We start from the raw sequence: 17,453 nt of genomic DNA on the forward strand, positions 1-17,453 counted from the left end.
ATGAATGACAGAATTACAACTGTTTAGGTTAGACCGATAAATAATGAGAGTGAAAAATAAATATTCCAAACACCCAAAATGAAATATAGGAAAATATCGACCACTTAAAGTTAAGGGCACCAACACGGCCATACCGCCTAGTGCGCGTCGTCGGGTACCTGGTGGTCATCTAGACCTCGAAAGCGCTTTACCTTCACTTTACTCACTTCGGCCTGAATAATAAAACAAAAATAAAAAACGCGATGCAATTCTTCTTTATTGTTATTATTATTATTAATCAATATACAAAAATTTTACTAGGAAAGAGGCTTTTATAAACTTGCACCAAGGCCCCCCTTTAAAAAAAATGGAGCTATTGTCTGGAATCCGCAAATTTTCTCTGTTTCTAGTAGGAATGTGTATGTTTTATATGGGTGCAAGTCATAATTGCATGGTGCAATAAATACATGATTTGCAAATAAGCGTCAAAAAAAAATTGCATAACTAATTGACTTGGACTTGGCTGTACAATTGCATTAAAAAGGTTCTTATGGTTTCATGAGATAGTTTATCTCTAAACCTCTTAATTAATTTTGTCTCGAGTCTTTCAGTTTTGATTAATTTTTCGATGACACATAAATTATAAACGTTTATTGTGAGGTGATTACGAGCGAATATTTGTCGGGAAGCCATTCAGTTCGAGGCTCTCGGATAATAAACCGCTCAGAGGCTTGTTTGGTTGTCCTGTTTTCGTTTATTTTTAACAATATACGAGGGCGGGGTGAAAAGTTTCCGACCTGACCAAAAAACACTGTTTAAAAAAATTGATTTATTTTTCAACATAATCTCCCTCAACACTGATACATTTCTCATAACGGTGTTATAATTTGGTTATACCAGTTTTAAACGTTGATTCGTCAAGCTCCACAAAATACTGCTTTACAGCTTTTACCGCCAGGCCATTTTTTGAAGTTAGGAAACAGATAATAGTCGCTGGGGGCAGGAAAGTAGGGATGTTACGGCATCGATTCTAACTTCAATTCGTGGGTATCGGATATGGCAACAATCGACGAATGCGCTGGTACGTTATTATGATGAAACAACAAAAATTTCTTCTACGCCAAATGAAATCGTTTAATTTTGCACCTCGTGCTTCAAACATTGCAACAACTCTGCGTAGTCTTACGCTTTTCAATCAATCAATGTATATAATATAAATTGTTTTAGCCTTCTTTGGAGTTGGCTTCCCTTTTGCCAGCCATTGTTTTGACTCTTCCTTATTTTCAGGAGTGTAATGATGGATCGAAGTTTCATCAACAGTTATGAATCGACGCAAAATTTCATTTGGATTATGCTTATAAATTTGATGGATTTTCTCAATCATTTTTAAAGTTGTGACCTCAACAGGCTGCCACAGGAGCGCTCACACGAGCGATTTTAAATTCAGAAACTTATCCCTTAATAGTTAAATATGATGGGGAGGAGTTTGCTAGTGTCGAATCCATCGCTTTTTAATTTGTATTGGTATAAAACCTTTCAAGCAAAAGAGTTGCTCCGGGAATAAGGCAGGCGAGGCTTATGATGGATGGGCCCGCCCTCCCTCGGACCAGGGAGCTGCTTAGACTGATCAGAAGGGAGTGTAGAACACTAACAGGGGCCTACACAGGACATTTGCTTGCTAGGCATTGGAGACGACCCGGAGTGTAGGTGGTGCATGGAAGGGGAGGAGACCCCGTATCATCTGCTCACCGAGTGCCCTGCCTTGACATGGGCAAGATTGGGAGTCGTCGGAACGGCCCTGATCGATCCGGACTCAGTGCACGATATTGGGCTAAAGGAGTTGCTCTAGAGCGGCCTGGGGGTACAACGGGCCCATCTGGTGGCCTAAGTGCTTGGACGCCCCCCTTTAATACCAATACTATCACCAAAAGTATGCACAATCAAACGCAAAGTAACGTAGCGATTAGGCTGAAACTGTGAATACTAACTCGGCAGGAATGGTACTGTAGGACGCCGCTCCAAAAGTAGACCTAGTGGCGCCACCTCTTGGCCTGGCGGAAAACTTTTCGCCCTGCCCTCGTATATCCGTTTATGATCGTTTTTTCACCCAAAATATGATGTTCTCACTTTTTTTTTTCACTAGTTTGTAAGTGTTGTGTAATTACTTACTGGTATTTGCAAACGTATTGTCTTAGGAGTAAAATATGGGTGGAAATAAAACGACAGTCAATAAAAAATATTTTACTTTGTACAAATAAAAAGAAAACACGCTAAAAATTAAATTTAATTCAGTTTTTGCGAGTTACTCGTGACCACCACGAACGATACTGCGAAATCACGTAAAACCTTACGAAAACTTAAGTGTGGCGCCGCACCAGTCGCGCAAACTACCGCCTCCGACAACGTTTGCACCGTCTACGGAACTTTCCGACGCAAAACCCCGCCCTACATCACGCCAGCTTTTTGTCTTTCTTCAAGAACGCGGCCGCCTTCTCGGTGATCTTCCGGACCCGCCCCCTGCTGCTCACGCTCTCGAAACACCGCGAACCGTTCGCACCGTTACCCGATCCGTCGTCGCTGTCGCTCTCACTGTCTTCCACTATCCGCTGTCTCTTTCTCCTGGTCCGAATACTCGCCAGGGTGTCGTCGTCCGAAGAGTCGTCACTCTGCGCGTACGCTCGATTCCGTTTCGGTCTCTGCCTGAGGCCGCTTTTCCTTCGAAGCGGTTCGCTCTCCTCTTCCTCGTCGTCTTCATCGAACGATGCCGTTTTCGGCGGCTTGTATTCGTCCTCAGTCTTGGAGCCCTCTTCAGAGTCCGACTCTGGATTATTCTTGCGCCCGTTGACGGGATGCTTGAGGCCCGCAGACGCGCTGTCAGACTCCGTATTCGTGCCGGATTTGGTCAACGACTTTAGCACGTCGAGCGGCGTGTTGTCGCTATCGCTATCCTCCGCGGGGGATGCCACTTTGCGCACAGACACGGCGTCGGATTTCGAGGTCGACGACGACGATGACGACGACGACGACGAAAGCGGCTTCGCGGGAAACCTAGTAAATATTACGCGCCTTTGGAAGTAGCGCCAGTTCGACAGCAGCCGCTTTACGTTGCTCTCGAACACGTACGACAAATTCATAGTCATTGTGTAGATCTGCAAAATAGAATTTATTAATGTCAGTGAGTTATAAATCGTTATCGAATTGTAAAACTTTGCAACAGTTGTTGGCAAAGTTACTTTTTGAAAATGGCGGATTAGTAAAACTGAGCTTCCGCTAACTGATTCTCACTGACTAACGTCAACGGTCGAACCATCAGACCATCAGACCATGGACAAAATAATGTCCGAAATGGGAAATTGTGGAATCACTTTTAATAGAGAAAAGCCAAAATTATCCGCTGGCGACGACAATATTTTAGACAGCTTCGAATATATTGCTGGTAAAGCAAAGAAACGGTAGGCAAGCTTTTGTGGAAGAAATGTCCACCGGAAGGTAAAGAGATGCGAGGGCTGCCTTTTATATTTCGGGATTTTCTTAAACTTCTCCTGCCATCTGGCGACTAACGTTTTTGACATTTTGAGGTTAGGTTTTGGCGAAGGAGTGTTGTTTGTTTTTTTGTGATAAATTAAAAAAATTGTGGCGGTTAAAAATGGAACTTAATATTTTTTTACATCTGTAGACGAGGACTAACTCAAGAACAATGCATCGATGAACTTAATTCTACTTTTGGAGTTAAAGCACCATCTAGCTTTATCGCTGGTTTTCGGGCTTCAGTCGTGGTCGTAGTTTTCTTAAGGTTGAATTTAGTGAAATCCGTGGTTGTCCAACAAAACATTGATGCAGTGCGGAAAATGATTTTAAAGGATCGTCATGTGACTTACTATGAGATTGAGGTATCTTTGCGCATTAGTGGAACCAGCATACATACAATTTTGCATGAACATTTGGCCGCGTTGGATTCCACACAATTTGATATCAGCTTAAAAATGGCTCGTGTTGATTGGTCGAAGGAAATGCTAAAAAAACACGACCGCGGTGCCTCCAAACACGTCTATGATAGGTAATAAATCGTGGGTCTATGCATATGAACCTGAAAGTAAGCGGCAATCGACTGTGTGAGTTTTTCAGAATAAGACAAAGTCCACAAAAGTTGTTCGTGCGCGAAGCACCTCGAAACAAATGGTAGCCTGTTTTTTTCAGGAAAACTGGCCAAGTTACAACTGTTTCTTTGGTGGAAAGTAAATCAGTCAATTCTGAATGGTACACAACCATTTGTTTGCCGGAAGTCTTCGGAGAAATTAGAAAAACCAACCGCCAAAGACGAATCACTGTCCATGACGACAATGCTAGCTCCCACCGATCAGTGCAAACAAAAAACTTTTTGAGCATTAAAAACGTTGATTTGATAAGCCATCCATCATACAGTGCTGATTTAGCACTTAATGACTTTTTTTATTCCCATACTTTAAGAATAAATTACGTGAGCAACGATTTTTTACACCAGAAGAAGCGATTGATGCGTTAAAAAGCATGTTTTGGGTTGCTCCACTGGATGTGGGAAAAGTGGTTTTATCGAATGCAAAAGTGTACTGATCATCAGGGTGAACACTTTGAGAAACCATAAAGTCATAGTTTATAGTTTTTTATTACAAATCCCGAAATATAAATGGTAGCCCTCGTAATAGGCTTTTGTGCGAGATTTAAAATCTGTGTAATTCAATAACCAACATTCCGGCTGACAGATCGCCGATAAGCGTAGACGCGGAATATTTACAGCGGTATTTTCTCAAAATACTCAAAATCTCAAAATACCAAAATACCATCAATAATAATTACTCACACTGCTAGCAAAAATTAATTTGCCGGTGGCGCCTTATTTAAATTTCAATCAAAGCGGGCTATAATGACATCCTAATTGCCACTTTCAGCATGCAAGATCTTTTTCAACCTCTATTTGAGAATTCGAAAAAATAACCACGTCTTCTGGGCAGAAAAATTACATTATTAATTCCGCCATACTGGTACGCTAAACGGGTATGTGGCAAAGCATAATACCACTTTTCAGGTGAGGGTCTTTGTCACCCTCTTGCAAGTATAATAAAGAGGGTCGATTGTGAAAAATGCAGTAAGTACGTCGAACATGTGACTGAAATAGGAGAAAGAATGTGCGAAGCTGATAACATGCGGGAAAACCCTGAAGAACCCCTTATTATTTCTCTGAACTCTAACGATTATACTTTATGTAACTATCCGGAACATGATGACTAAAATTTACAAATGAAGTTGTATGTATGTTGTATATGCTTTGAGTAATCTTCTTTCTAAACAGCTTTTTCCACACACTTAATTCGTTTTCCCAGAAGCTCTGACGAGATTTTGCTTTATTTTGACAAAATACTGTCAGTAGCCATGTTGGTTGTCGGATATCGCAAAGGTCATTGGTTAAAAACGAGATTTTTAAACCTCACGCGTGTGCATCAAGTTAAACGAGTGGAGATCGCTGCTTGATATAAAAATGGCGCAAAGTACAAATTAGTCTGGACCCATTGAGGTCCTGTCATATAGTGGCGCTGCTGCTGATATTTTCGTAGAGAAGGGAACGATTTTCCGCACCTTCCTCTACATTTCACCCACTAACATGGACATTGCGCCAATTTTTTTCTGAACAGCGACTTGCAACGAATTTACTCGTTTCCCCAAAACATTTAACGAGATCGAGGCATATTTTGACAAAATACTGCCGTATAAATACAGCATTCAACCTTATCGACGATCTGTCATCGGCCATGTTGGTTTTCAAATACCGCATTGGTTAAAGATTTCAAATCTCACACACTTTCTCATTTTTTTTTACATAATTGCTTCATGACTTCCTGTAGTATCGGCATAGGTAGGGTCTCTATAGTAGCTATATGTCTCTTTAGTAGCTATATGAGCCCCTGCTAATGTTGACTTTTGAAGGGACAATGAAAAAAATGTTGACAAGACATATGTTTAGTAGCTATGTGGTTTTTACTTACTTGATCTTAGATTAATTAATATCGCATTACCTGCCTATCTCTGTAATTATATCCGTGTATAATTATTATATTTACTTTTCTATTAAACTGGCTGTAGTAACGCTGCTTACAGTCTTAAGGTCTGAAGTACCCTGTTTAATGATCCCCTCATTGCAAATTCATTTTTCCGCATTAAGAAACGAAATATAATGATTGGTTATTTACCCTCGACTTTCTGTTGGTATTGAACGCCCTAGAGTTTTGAAAAATGAGCCGCATGTCGGAACTAAACTCGACGGGCGTCTTATACGCCCTCCTAGACAGTTTCTCTCTGACGGTGCCCAGGTCCATCGGGTGTCTGATGATCTGCTGGTACGTCGGATACTTGGCGATGTCGACGGGCGTCCTGAAAGGTTCCGCGTCGTCGTTCGCCCACACGACGTCCAAAATGTGTCGCGCATCCGTCATCCACTGGTCCGCCGATGTCCACGCCCGACCCGATAGGTCGCGCAAAGTTCGGCTCGTGGAGGGCGTCGCAGCCGTCGCGTCGTCGTCGTCGTCGTCGTCGCTTTCCTCGGTGCCGGGCGACTCGTAGCCGTCCACCAATTGGTGGTAGATCGACGCGATGTCGATACGATTGTTGCCGCTCTGTACTATCCTAAGGCACAGTTCGGTTAGGATTTTCGCGTGTTTCACGATGATGCTGTGCTTCTCGTTAAATTTCTCCGCGTTCGTCGCGATGTACGGGATGTCGAACTGTGCGGCCGCCAGTCGTCGGTAGAAATTGTTCTCGAACCGCGCCTTGATCGTCGACAAATCGATCGGGTATTCGACTATCAACGCGTACGACGGGTAGACGTTTATGTCCACCGGAACGAGGAACGGTTCCGCGATGGCCAGTTCCATAACCTATAAAGCGCTTTTTGTCACGGCCCGTCGTGAAGTGGGCGAGGGAATGATTTATTTGGAAAGGGGAGGAGTTCGATAGAGACAACCCGACGATGATAACGCAGGCGTGGATTGCGCGTTGTGAATTTCTCAGCTGGAGACTATAGAATACTAAGTAGCTTAAGCAACAAAGGAAGATGAGATTAACCCTCAATAGCTTGCTAATGAACGCTACTCTTTAACACACGATGACGAAAGGCATACACAGTGCCCGCCTAAATGTCTACGTACGGTGAAATTCGGCATGCACGTATATAATTAAAATATCTCATTTTTGGCATAAAAAGTTTATCTGAAAATATGAAAATGACAGCATTGCGCTACTTTAAGTTTTTATTTTTAAATTATATTAGCATACCAATGTTGAAAACATTTGATTCATCAGTTTTTGCAAGACAGTAAAACGAACGCGTGCAAATGTTTTATTAAATAAATAGTTTCATCATTTTATGAACTATTTTCGAAATTAGCACCTTGCGCATTTTGACATTAGTAAAGTCTGTCAATAAACTCGTTCCTAACATTATGCAAAGTTTTTGGGAGAATTACCATTACAAACATTTCGAACTCTGTCTTTCAGCTCTTCAACTGAATTTGGTTTTGTAACTTAAATTTGACTTTTTAGATATCCCCAAAGAAAAAAGTCCAGGGGTGTTGGGTCTGGCGGCCGAGCTGGACATCCAACGGGGTTTCGCCTTCTAATCCACGTGACCCTCCTTACCAATTTTAAAAAATACTTATAATGGCGCCTTGAGATATTGTTTTTATATCAAAAATGAGATATTTTAATTATATACATGGATTACATTCGTAAAATTCCTTCTAGGTCCCACTTGAATCCTTTGTTTATCCATTAGTTCCTTGTTTAAATGCCTGTTTGCATCACAATAGCAATTTTGTGAATGACTATTAGTTGGACATTGGATACTGGTAGTGGTGGTAATGGTAGAAATAATAATGCAAGATGGATTATCGCGCGTGGACAGTGTTCCTGATTTTGCTGTTTTGTTAGATTGCAAGTTATCGTTTAGCAAATTCGATTTTGGTGGTTTCCGATCATTTTGAATAACGATAATTCTATTATCTTCTCAATAAATGGGTGCCATCAGGCAGTTTAAACCGTTTTACATTTTATAAAAACCTCCAAAAGCCAAAATTTTCTACTGATCGCTCAGTTTGACTTAGTTTCTTTTTATTTTTTTTCCTAACCGAATTTGCATTGAAATAGAACTCGATACCGAGAAGAAAGTCGTTTTATGAAGTGACATGTGTACATAGTACATAAGACTGAACCATTATTCTTATAAATGAAAAATATAAATTTATTGACAAGAATTAAATTAGAGGTATGCGTCATCAATATGATTCCCAGTATACGCAAAATATATCCTCGTGGTGGATCAAGTGCAAAGAAAGTTTTTAAAATAGAAAGAATAGGAATAAACAATGAATTACATGCAAGCAGTAATACTTTCGTTTAAAAGAATAAACCTAAAACTACTACATGTGCTTCTCTCTCTTAGAACAAATTAATTTTTTAATAGATCAGCTAGACCTAGCAGCAGCAAGAATGAACACTATGTTAATGCCACCCATCCATAAAATGTATAATAAAATAGCTAATCACTGTGATCCAGATGTGCTTTAAACTATTTGTTTTAACTCCCTTGAGTTAAATCTAAAAATTTAGTTTTTCATTCACTTGTTTTTGTAAGAAATGTAATTTATGCCTACTTTCTACAAAACTTCTGGAGTCTGTTTCTGATTTCTGTTTAAGGGGGGCCGAGCTATAAAAGGGGCATAAACATCGTCTCGGATGACTGATTCCCATATTGGTGCCAGGTAGAGAGACCTGAGTCGCGGTTAAGATTGTTAGGTTTTGTTTATAGATTTCTATAGACTCTCGGATTTTTCGTTGGTAGTAGAATTGATTACATGCAAGATTTTTAGTTTTATGGAATAAAATTTTGCGTCCGGTTTCGTGATTGTGTGATATTTTGTGATATTTTTCGTCCGGTATTTCCAATGTATTCTTTGCCGCATTTTGTCCTTGACGAATCGAAGATGTTGAGAGATTTTTCGACAAGTGGTAAATCTGGTTTTGACGTTATACTTCTTTAGAACTTTTGATATGTGGTTAGTGATATTTTGAATGTAAGGAAGGACAACAGTGTTAAGTGTGGGTCTCACTACCATTAGATGGTTGTCGTGAAGTGTATTTTAATATAATATATTTAATGTGTAAATTATTAGAGAGAAGAGCAGAGGTAAGGTGTTTTAATTCTGGACTCAGTGACTCGGGCTGAGATAGTTTTACGGCTCTGTAAACAAGAGAGTTGATAACCGATGATTTTTGTGCCGGATGGTGATGTGACCATGCATTAAGGTATTGCTTTTCTATTGATAAGAATATCTAAGAATGGAAGGTTATTATTAATTTACAACTCAATGGTAGAACATATGTTAGGGTGTATAGAGTTGTCGAGAGCTTTCTTCTCAAAAGCTTCCATAAATATATTCGCCATGACTGGTGATAGTGGAGAACCAATAGCTGTTCCCGACGTTTGTTCAAAAATATGGTACCATTATAAGAAAAATATGTTCCAGACAAGCATTTTTCCATTAAGGTTCGAAGGGTTGGTTCAAGATTCTCGGATTTTAATATAATGAAACGATGTTGAGAGTTTCAGAAATCATGAGGCTCAAAGAACAAGAAAGAGCCTTACGACTAAGACCAATAAACTCATCAACTGTTGCCGAACACAATCACGAAAACGGACGTCAAATTTTATTCGATAAAACTAAAATTCTTGCATGTAATCGATTCTTCTACCAACGAAAAATCCGAGCGTCTATAGAAATCTATAAACAACCTAACAATGTTAACCGCAACTCACGTCTCTACCTGTCACCAATATAGGAATCAGTCATCCGAGACGGTGTTTATGGCACTCATTTAGCTCCGCCCCCTCAAACAATATATAAGCAGGTACAGGGTAGAATGCGAGCCAGTTTCAGTCAAGCTCTGAAGAAGCCAACAGGATAATTGGCGAAACGTCAGCAAGTTCGACTCAGCAAAAACCGACGCAGGAGGAATCCAGAAGTTTTGTAAAAAGTACTGCAGTAGCCTGCGGAAGTTTCTTTGAATAATTTATGCTTATTTCGGCCCTATCAATTATTTCTTTATGGGACCTTGAATAACGAAAGCAAATACGTGTTTTTTTTGTGTCGATCTATACCATCAAACTCTCAAAAAAATATATATTTTATAAAAGTAAAAACCTGAGTGATTCCCTTGGTGATAGCTTTGCAGGCAGTGTTTCGTTCGCAGTTGGGCCAGTCTTCGGGGGTGGATTTGTACAGGATGGCCGTCAGCTCGTTGTCGAGAACGGGGATGGCGGCTTTTTCGTCCTCGGGCAACCCTGAAGCGCACAAAAACTGATACGTCAACGGACGCGACGTTTCGAATACCGAAGGTGCTTACTTTGTTCGTCGATGGGTTCCATGTCCCAAGGGCTCATACGTTCGCGCTCGCCGTTGGTCCACTCGATCTGGTAGCACATGAAGAACGACTCCGGAAAGAACTCGCTCGCTGGGGACTTGTTCAAAATCGAGCCCATCCACCAATTGTCGTCGATCATACATCGAAACCTGGAAAAGGGCAGTAGTTCTAAGCAAACTTACCACGGTCAGTCGCGAGTCGACCGACTTGTCTCCGATATTCCAACTTCTGGATATGGCGACGTCGTAGGTCTGCTTGAGGACGAAGAAATCTAAAACGTCGGGCATGTCGTGGTACCGTATCGTCAAATATTTCCCGGTCAAACGACACTCGTCGTTCATCAACTCCAATTGTAAGCAGCACAACCTCGGAGGTTTTATCTCGTACTGTATGTCGACCACGCGACAAAACTCATGGTCTCTGAGCTGCATCGTGCTCCAGGGCATCTCTTTGAGGTTGACGTCGTAGACGCTCTTCATACGAACCGCTTCCACGTACAACTGATGACCTTCACAAACCAGAGGTTTTGTGTTTCGAAAAGATACCAATCGTCGATCTACTATTACCTTGGACGAAATAGACGATATCGTCTTGGATCTGGGGGTAGTAGGGGGATTTTCGAGGACGCGTCTCGGACAGCCACTCGCTGAGCTTGTATTGCTCGGATATTTTTAATTTGGGTCCTCTCGATACGCCGCTGGTGGAGCACGCGGCGTTCACGTGATTCGCCTTCGGCGCCGATGCCGATTTCGTCAACGAGTTGTTGACCTTCCCAACCGAATTGCATCTCGATGTAGATGCTTTCGAAACCTAACCGACATGTCTGTTAACACCTTTAGAGTCAAAGGAGGCAACTTATTTTTAAATTAAAATTAAAATTAAAAAATTTATTTACGCATATAGCATTTGCATTATTATTACTAACCTAATATAAATAGTAACACCAAAACTTACAGTTGCTAAACTACCAAGTTTTGATTAAAAACAGTCTTCTTTACTTTGGAATTAAACCTACTGAGAGTCAGAAAATAAATCAATATGCTCGTTATTTGTGAGTAAAATATTTGTCAGCTTGCACATTCGATTCATAAGCAAGTTAATGCCATAGTTGGTCCTATGAAAATCAATATTAAAAAGAGCCTTATTTCTTGCATTAATAGGAGAAATATGGAAAATCTATCAGGTTATTAAGGATTTTGTATAATGTAGCGATGTCAAAAAAGCTTCATAAGCTCCTCTTAGTTTATGACATTGACAAATGACATTCTCAATTTAAAACCTATCCCTCTAAGGAATTTACGCTGCACACGCTCAATTCTTTCCTTGTGAATTGCATAGTATGCTAGCATACTCTAAAATTGAACGCACAAGCGCACAGTACAGCTCCCTATACGTAAAGATGTTCTCAAAACCCTTCAAAGTCCGAAAAATAAACCCAAGCAATCGAATAGCTCTGTTAGTCATAAAATCAATGTGATATGTAATGTGAGCTCTGAATCGAGCCACACTCCAAGATCTTTAACTAGGTTCTGTCTCTCGAGAGTTCAAATGATAGGTGAAAGTTACTGGATTTTTGGTTCTGCTAAAGCTTACAATTTTGCACTTAAATTGTTCTGTCTGCACCACAAAGAAAACCTATCAAGATCCTCCTGTAATCGATGACAGTCAAGAGGTGATGCTATAACCTTAAAAAGCTTTAAATCATCCGCAAATGCAACAAATTGGCAAAAGCGAAAAATATTTCTTAATGAAGACATTAAAAAGGAATGTGGAAAGATGTCCCCCTTATGGGACACCAGACGTCACAACAGCCTCTAACGAAATGTAATTTTTAACTTTAACTGATGGCTTCTGGTTAGTGATATTACTGTGAAACCAATTTAGAAGGTCTCCAAAGGTTCCCATCCCTGAGAGCTTCCTTACCAGAATGCCATGGTCAACCCTGTCGAGGGCCTTGGAAAAGTCAGTATATATAGCATCTACTTGATACCCATTCTCAAAGGCCCCCAACAGCGAATGCCCATAACTTAGGAGGTTCGAAACAGTTGACCTTCCCTTGACAAAACCATGCTGTTCGGTTATAATAAGGTTGTTAAAATGAGGGGTGACAATCGGCAAGTATACCCTCAAATATTTTTAAACAATCGCAAGTAAATTTGTAAATATCTTCTGGGTACTATTAAAACGCCGACGCTCAACATTTTAAAGCACGCATACCTTGGCAGTGCTATTGTTTTCTCTAATTCTACTGTAAGTCTTCCTCTCTATAACTTCTTCCTCGTCTTCCGTGGTGTCGTCGTCCGTTTCGTCGTCGTCGTCGTCGTCGTCGTCGTCCACTTTCCGGCAATTGTACGCCGACCTCCGGCTGGGCCTGTTATGGACATGCGCGTAAATCGTTTGCTTTTTTGTTGCAGTTCTCGCAATTTACCTGCTCGGTTTTTTGCTCTCCCGCAGGCCCTCCTCCTCCATCCAGTCCGAATATCCGGAAGAATCGCCGGAATCCCCGTCGGACAAAGGGACCACGTCATATTTTTCGTAATCTTCCTCCTAATAGAACATGTTCCTAAAGCACTATTTACAAAACTACTGAATTAGTTGTTTTTGAGTCGAAATGCCTCAGAGTTTAACTCAAATTAACTCAAAAACAACCGACGCAATAGTAATTCAGAAGTTTTGTAAATAGTATTACAGGAGCCTGTGGAAGTTTCTTTGAAAAAAAAAATACTAAAGCGTTATTTAAGTTTAAACTTGCTGTGCGAGAAAAATTTATGAGACTCATGGTACATATGAACTACTTGATCCACCATGAACTCTGATGTTCCCAACTATTAGAACATTATCCCGGTGGGAATACAACCGCTCCACTTGCCATACAAGGGAAAGGGCTGTAAGTGATGGATGAAAGGCGGAATATGCGGAATCAAGAAGACACCAGAAAGGTGGAGCGTCTTAGGAAAAAGTCAATTTCATGAAGCTAGTGCCAAACTCACAGAAAAACTGATTCTCAGCAGATGATAGAAATATATACTATATTTAAAAGCTAAAATTTTACAGGATACCCTGTAATGAACTCTAGCTTTATAAGTAACTTGTTTGAATTTTTTTTTAAGAGGTGTGAAGCTGACTACAATTAATTTTTGTTATACCTGTGGAATTTAAACAAAACACGCAAGTACTGCGGTCCCGGGAACTGACTTTTATTGAATTGCTTGATGTTTGCGTGCGCCATAGCAAAATCCTGAAGGAACACGAAGGGGTCCGTCTAATGCGTACCAAACAACTACTACCCGTAAAGACTTACCGTCAGCGGTTGGTAACCTTTCCTTTTACACTTGGGTTTTCTAGGCTCGCTTTTTTTCTTATCTTTGGCTTTTGAACTGCTGGGTATAGCGGTAGATATCATGTGCGGTCTCTGGCGTAATTGCTTTTGATAGGTTTTCATTTCAACCTCTTTTGTTAACTCCCTAATGAATTTTTAATTGGCAATAAAACAACAATAAATTGTAGACCAACATGTACCTTATTTCTTGCGCCCGCTCAAGGATGGGCGGTTTCAAGGGCGGCACGAGGTCGTTTTTTTTCCATTCCATGTGCGGGTCAGTTTGCCAGTCTCCGGTGCTTTGTCTTATCCTGAAGTATTATAATTTATATGTGGTGTACATGTGGGTCATAAATTATATCTACCTCTGACTCCTGTGAGAGCCACCAGCGTTACCTCGGACGTCCTCGTCCTCGCTGTCCTCAAGCAGTCTTCTGGGTATATCCTGGATCACCTCTTGAGTACCTTAAAAACATGTTTTTTTCGACAAATATTCGACAAAAACGCTTTAAACTTACGTCCACCTTCACAGTACGAGAGCGTGCGTCAAAACAAGAATTTTAATAACAATAACAAACACCACACGCTTACCTTCAGTACCAATAACGATGTTGGGCACCAACTGATCCACTTTGCAATTCTCTCGTCCAGGTACTAGTCTTTGCAGCATAGGTGGATAAGGGTTGCCGTCTATATCCACCAGGAAAGGGGGAGGCATTAAATGGGGAGGCACTTGGGTTTGTTCATCCAGAACCCAGTAATTTTGATCCCTCACCAGGGGACGGTAGTCCGTATGGAAAAACAGCTCTTTTGGCAGCTATGAGAGACATATCCTACCATCAGACCAATTCGTAGGGTGCACCGATCAACTCCCTATTACCTGATCGTAAAAAGGATTGCCACTTCCGAATCCAAACGTCAAAATATAACCATACGAGTCGCTCGCGGCGATGAGACTCCCATCGGGGCTCCATTTGACATCGTAAATCGCCCCATGACCCTGTCCTTCTACATTATTCAAATACCTGTATGGGAAAAATTCAGTTTAACTGTACGCTAACAGCCAGTGAGATCCCAACCTGGCCACGATCTCCCCTGTCTTAATGTCCCACACGAACAGCTGACCATCGTGCCCTGCCGACAGGATGGTGTCTTCGTCATGAGGATGAGCCTCAAGAACGTAGACTTCATCTTTGTGTCCCGTGAGAACCTTAACCAGTTCGCCGGTGGACGCGTCCCACACTTTAAGGCTCCAATCGCTCACCGCGGTCACCACCCACGAATCTGAACGATCCCAGGTTACCATTGTGACCTTGAGTTTCTTACCGTCATGTTCCGACAGTTCGGTGTCACTGAAACAAACGACGCAAATTAATTTAAATCGATTTTTGCCAATTTTTCACAATTTCGTGATTTATGACAGCCATTTTATTTTCTTATTACCATTACCACTTGCAGAAATAGATAATTTAGTTTCTATTTTGTATATTTATTGCGATAACATTTTAAACAACAAGGGTATCTAGTTTATAAGACCCAACTATAGCTACTAGATACATCAGGCTGATTATACATGAAGTTTTGAAGCGACGATGGAAAAACTATTCAAATGAATAATTTAATATGCGCATGCGCGGTCTTTTGAAATCTCGTTTTCAACGTAACGACTTTCAGCGACCAACCAAGTAAATGTAGCATTTTTACGGCAGTTATAATTCTAATATAATGGATTAACTTTAATATTCTAGAAAAAAAAACAGGCTAAATGGATTTATTTGCCTGCAATTATAAAGTAGTTAGTAAATGATTTTTGTGTTTTGCTAAATTTAAAAAAAAGACCGTCTGCTGGGCAAAACAAGTTGTGGACAATTGATAGCTATCTAAGAAATGTGATTTTTTCTGTCTTGAAAACTAAGTAAACCGACACACTTACTTTGGCAATTTGTTTGTCATATCGAGATGTATGCTCTTCCACTGTTGCCGCTCGAACCACCAAATAATAGCGGTACCATCCTTACTACCTGACAAAAACTTTAAGCCAAAATGGGCCCACTGTATTGAATCTACTCGGTCTGTGTGTGCTTCAGTCTCCAAAATCCTTTGCGGCCCCTCATCGCCTTTCATGTAATACACTCGTACGTGATGGTCTGCTGAACCCGTGGCGAGGAAAGTACCGCCTGGACTGAAGGACGAACATATCATTTGTGACTGTCCCGGGCGTATTTTTTCCTGATAAAGCACTGGAGTGTTCCGAAACTCGACTTTTCCGAAATTGTCATAATTATAAGTCCAGAAAGCTATGGAACCATCAGTACTTGTGCTTATTAGGTACCGCACATCCCAGCACGCCGTGGGACAAAAGTTAACTGACGTTATCATACCGGTGTGACCCGTGAGGACCGCAATTGGAGCCCCGTTTTGTAAATTCCATACCTTAAAGCGAACCATATGCACCGTCTCTGAGGATAAAGTCTATTGGATTTTACCCTCAAAATCCTATCAATTGACCCTGCAGCTAATAAACTGTTCTCTGGATCAATGGCAATGTCTGTAATTTCTGAAGAAGCTCCCCGAAATACAGATATTAGCCTTCCCGTGTAAGTCGACCATAACTTTATCAGCAAATCATCTGCCCCAGTTATAATATACCTCCCGCTATGATCGAAGAGCAGACAATAAACCGCAGAAAGATGACCTAAAGTCGTCCGCTGGATTTGTAGGTTTTTATAAAAACGAGGTGATATAATACGGTGTCTGGTAAAGGGTCCAGCAACTTGTCTACCTTGAATGCAGTTAACTAAAAATTAATTTTTTCATGAAATACTACAATTAGTGTTAAGACAAGGTTCCTACCAATATTAAAAGGTACTTTCAGTTCCTGTATAGGTGCCCCATGTAAATGAGTGACATAGTTGTAGAACTGATTATAATTATGCAAAATATTGTTTTTGTTCTTCGATTTAGGTCGAAAACTTAAAATGGAGGTCTCAATATTATTCGGGTTAAGAGATAGTGATGCTTGCCGGCACAAGAAATAAAGAAAGTCTCGGTGTATGTAGGGATATTGTTGCTCCTAAAATACATATCACACTTATTTTTGACAATCTTCACTCAGGGGGATTAAGTTACCATATCTTCAACGGATCTATCATGTCGACTACCTAGCCAGTCAATTCGTTTAGGCAAAATCTTGAAAAAGAAAACAAATTAGAAATAGTAAAGGACACTATCATCATTTACCTTTTTTTCTTCCAATTCTTCATTTAAAGTCTACAACAAATGGATTTATAACATAAACACTACAATGCAAGCAAATAATAGTTACCTGAAACGTCTTTTGCAGGATCCCAGCCGACAAAAATCTCTGGATTAGAAAATAAATATCTAAAACCGTACGTGTTATTGTCCAAAATGTACCTTGTTGGCCACTCAACATACCTGGCGTTAATTTTGAATATTCTGTCCCGTTATACGTGTTTACCCTAGCCTTAGCATTATCCATTTCGAGAATGTGTTCAGATTTATATTTTAAAAGTAAATATTTGGTAGTCAGAAGCCAAAATTGAGGTTAACGAATTGTCATAATCTTCTTCTAAAATTACTTAACCATGCATAGACTATTATTGTAGGGTAAAATTAGTTGAAAACCGCCTAACGCACACAGATCGCTAAATTTTTAACGATCACCGCAAAGTTACTTACAATTTGT

General features: G+C 40.5%; 1 protein-coding gene across 1 annotated transcript; it reads right to left on the minus strand.

Annotated features, from left to right (window-relative positions):
• Positions 1 to 2,233: 2,233 nt before the first annotated feature.
• LOC132701939 (bromodomain and WD repeat-containing protein 3) lies at positions 2,234 to 17,449 on the minus strand. The gene is made up of 21 exons (XM_060670279.1): positions 17,183 to 17,449; positions 17,070 to 17,128; positions 16,985 to 17,014; positions 16,874 to 16,933; positions 16,598 to 16,817; positions 16,231 to 16,541; positions 15,678 to 16,177; positions 14,824 to 15,096; positions 14,625 to 14,769; positions 14,336 to 14,561; positions 14,110 to 14,209; positions 13,945 to 14,055; positions 13,727 to 13,889; positions 12,854 to 12,972; positions 12,643 to 12,796; positions 10,992 to 11,235; positions 10,633 to 10,933; positions 10,408 to 10,574; positions 10,206 to 10,345; positions 6,201 to 6,884; positions 2,234 to 3,128 (listed from the first exon to the last, which is right to left on the minus strand). The coding sequence occupies exons 1-21, from the start codon at positions 17,244 to 17,246 to the stop codon at positions 2,430 to 2,432; spliced, it is 4,770 nt and encodes a 1,589-aa protein (XP_060526262.1). The 5' UTR covers positions 17,247 to 17,449; the 3' UTR covers positions 2,234 to 2,429.
• Between the last annotated feature and the right edge of the window lie 4 nt (positions 17,450 to 17,453).

This window comes from Cylas formicarius, unplaced genomic scaffold (genome assembly GCF_029955315.1).
Source record: "Cylas formicarius isolate icCylForm1 unplaced genomic scaffold, icCylForm1.1 PGA_scaffold_5__7_contigs__length_24384050, whole genome shotgun sequence".
Lineage (NCBI taxonomy): Eukaryota > Metazoa > Arthropoda > Insecta > Coleoptera > Brentidae > Cylas > Cylas formicarius.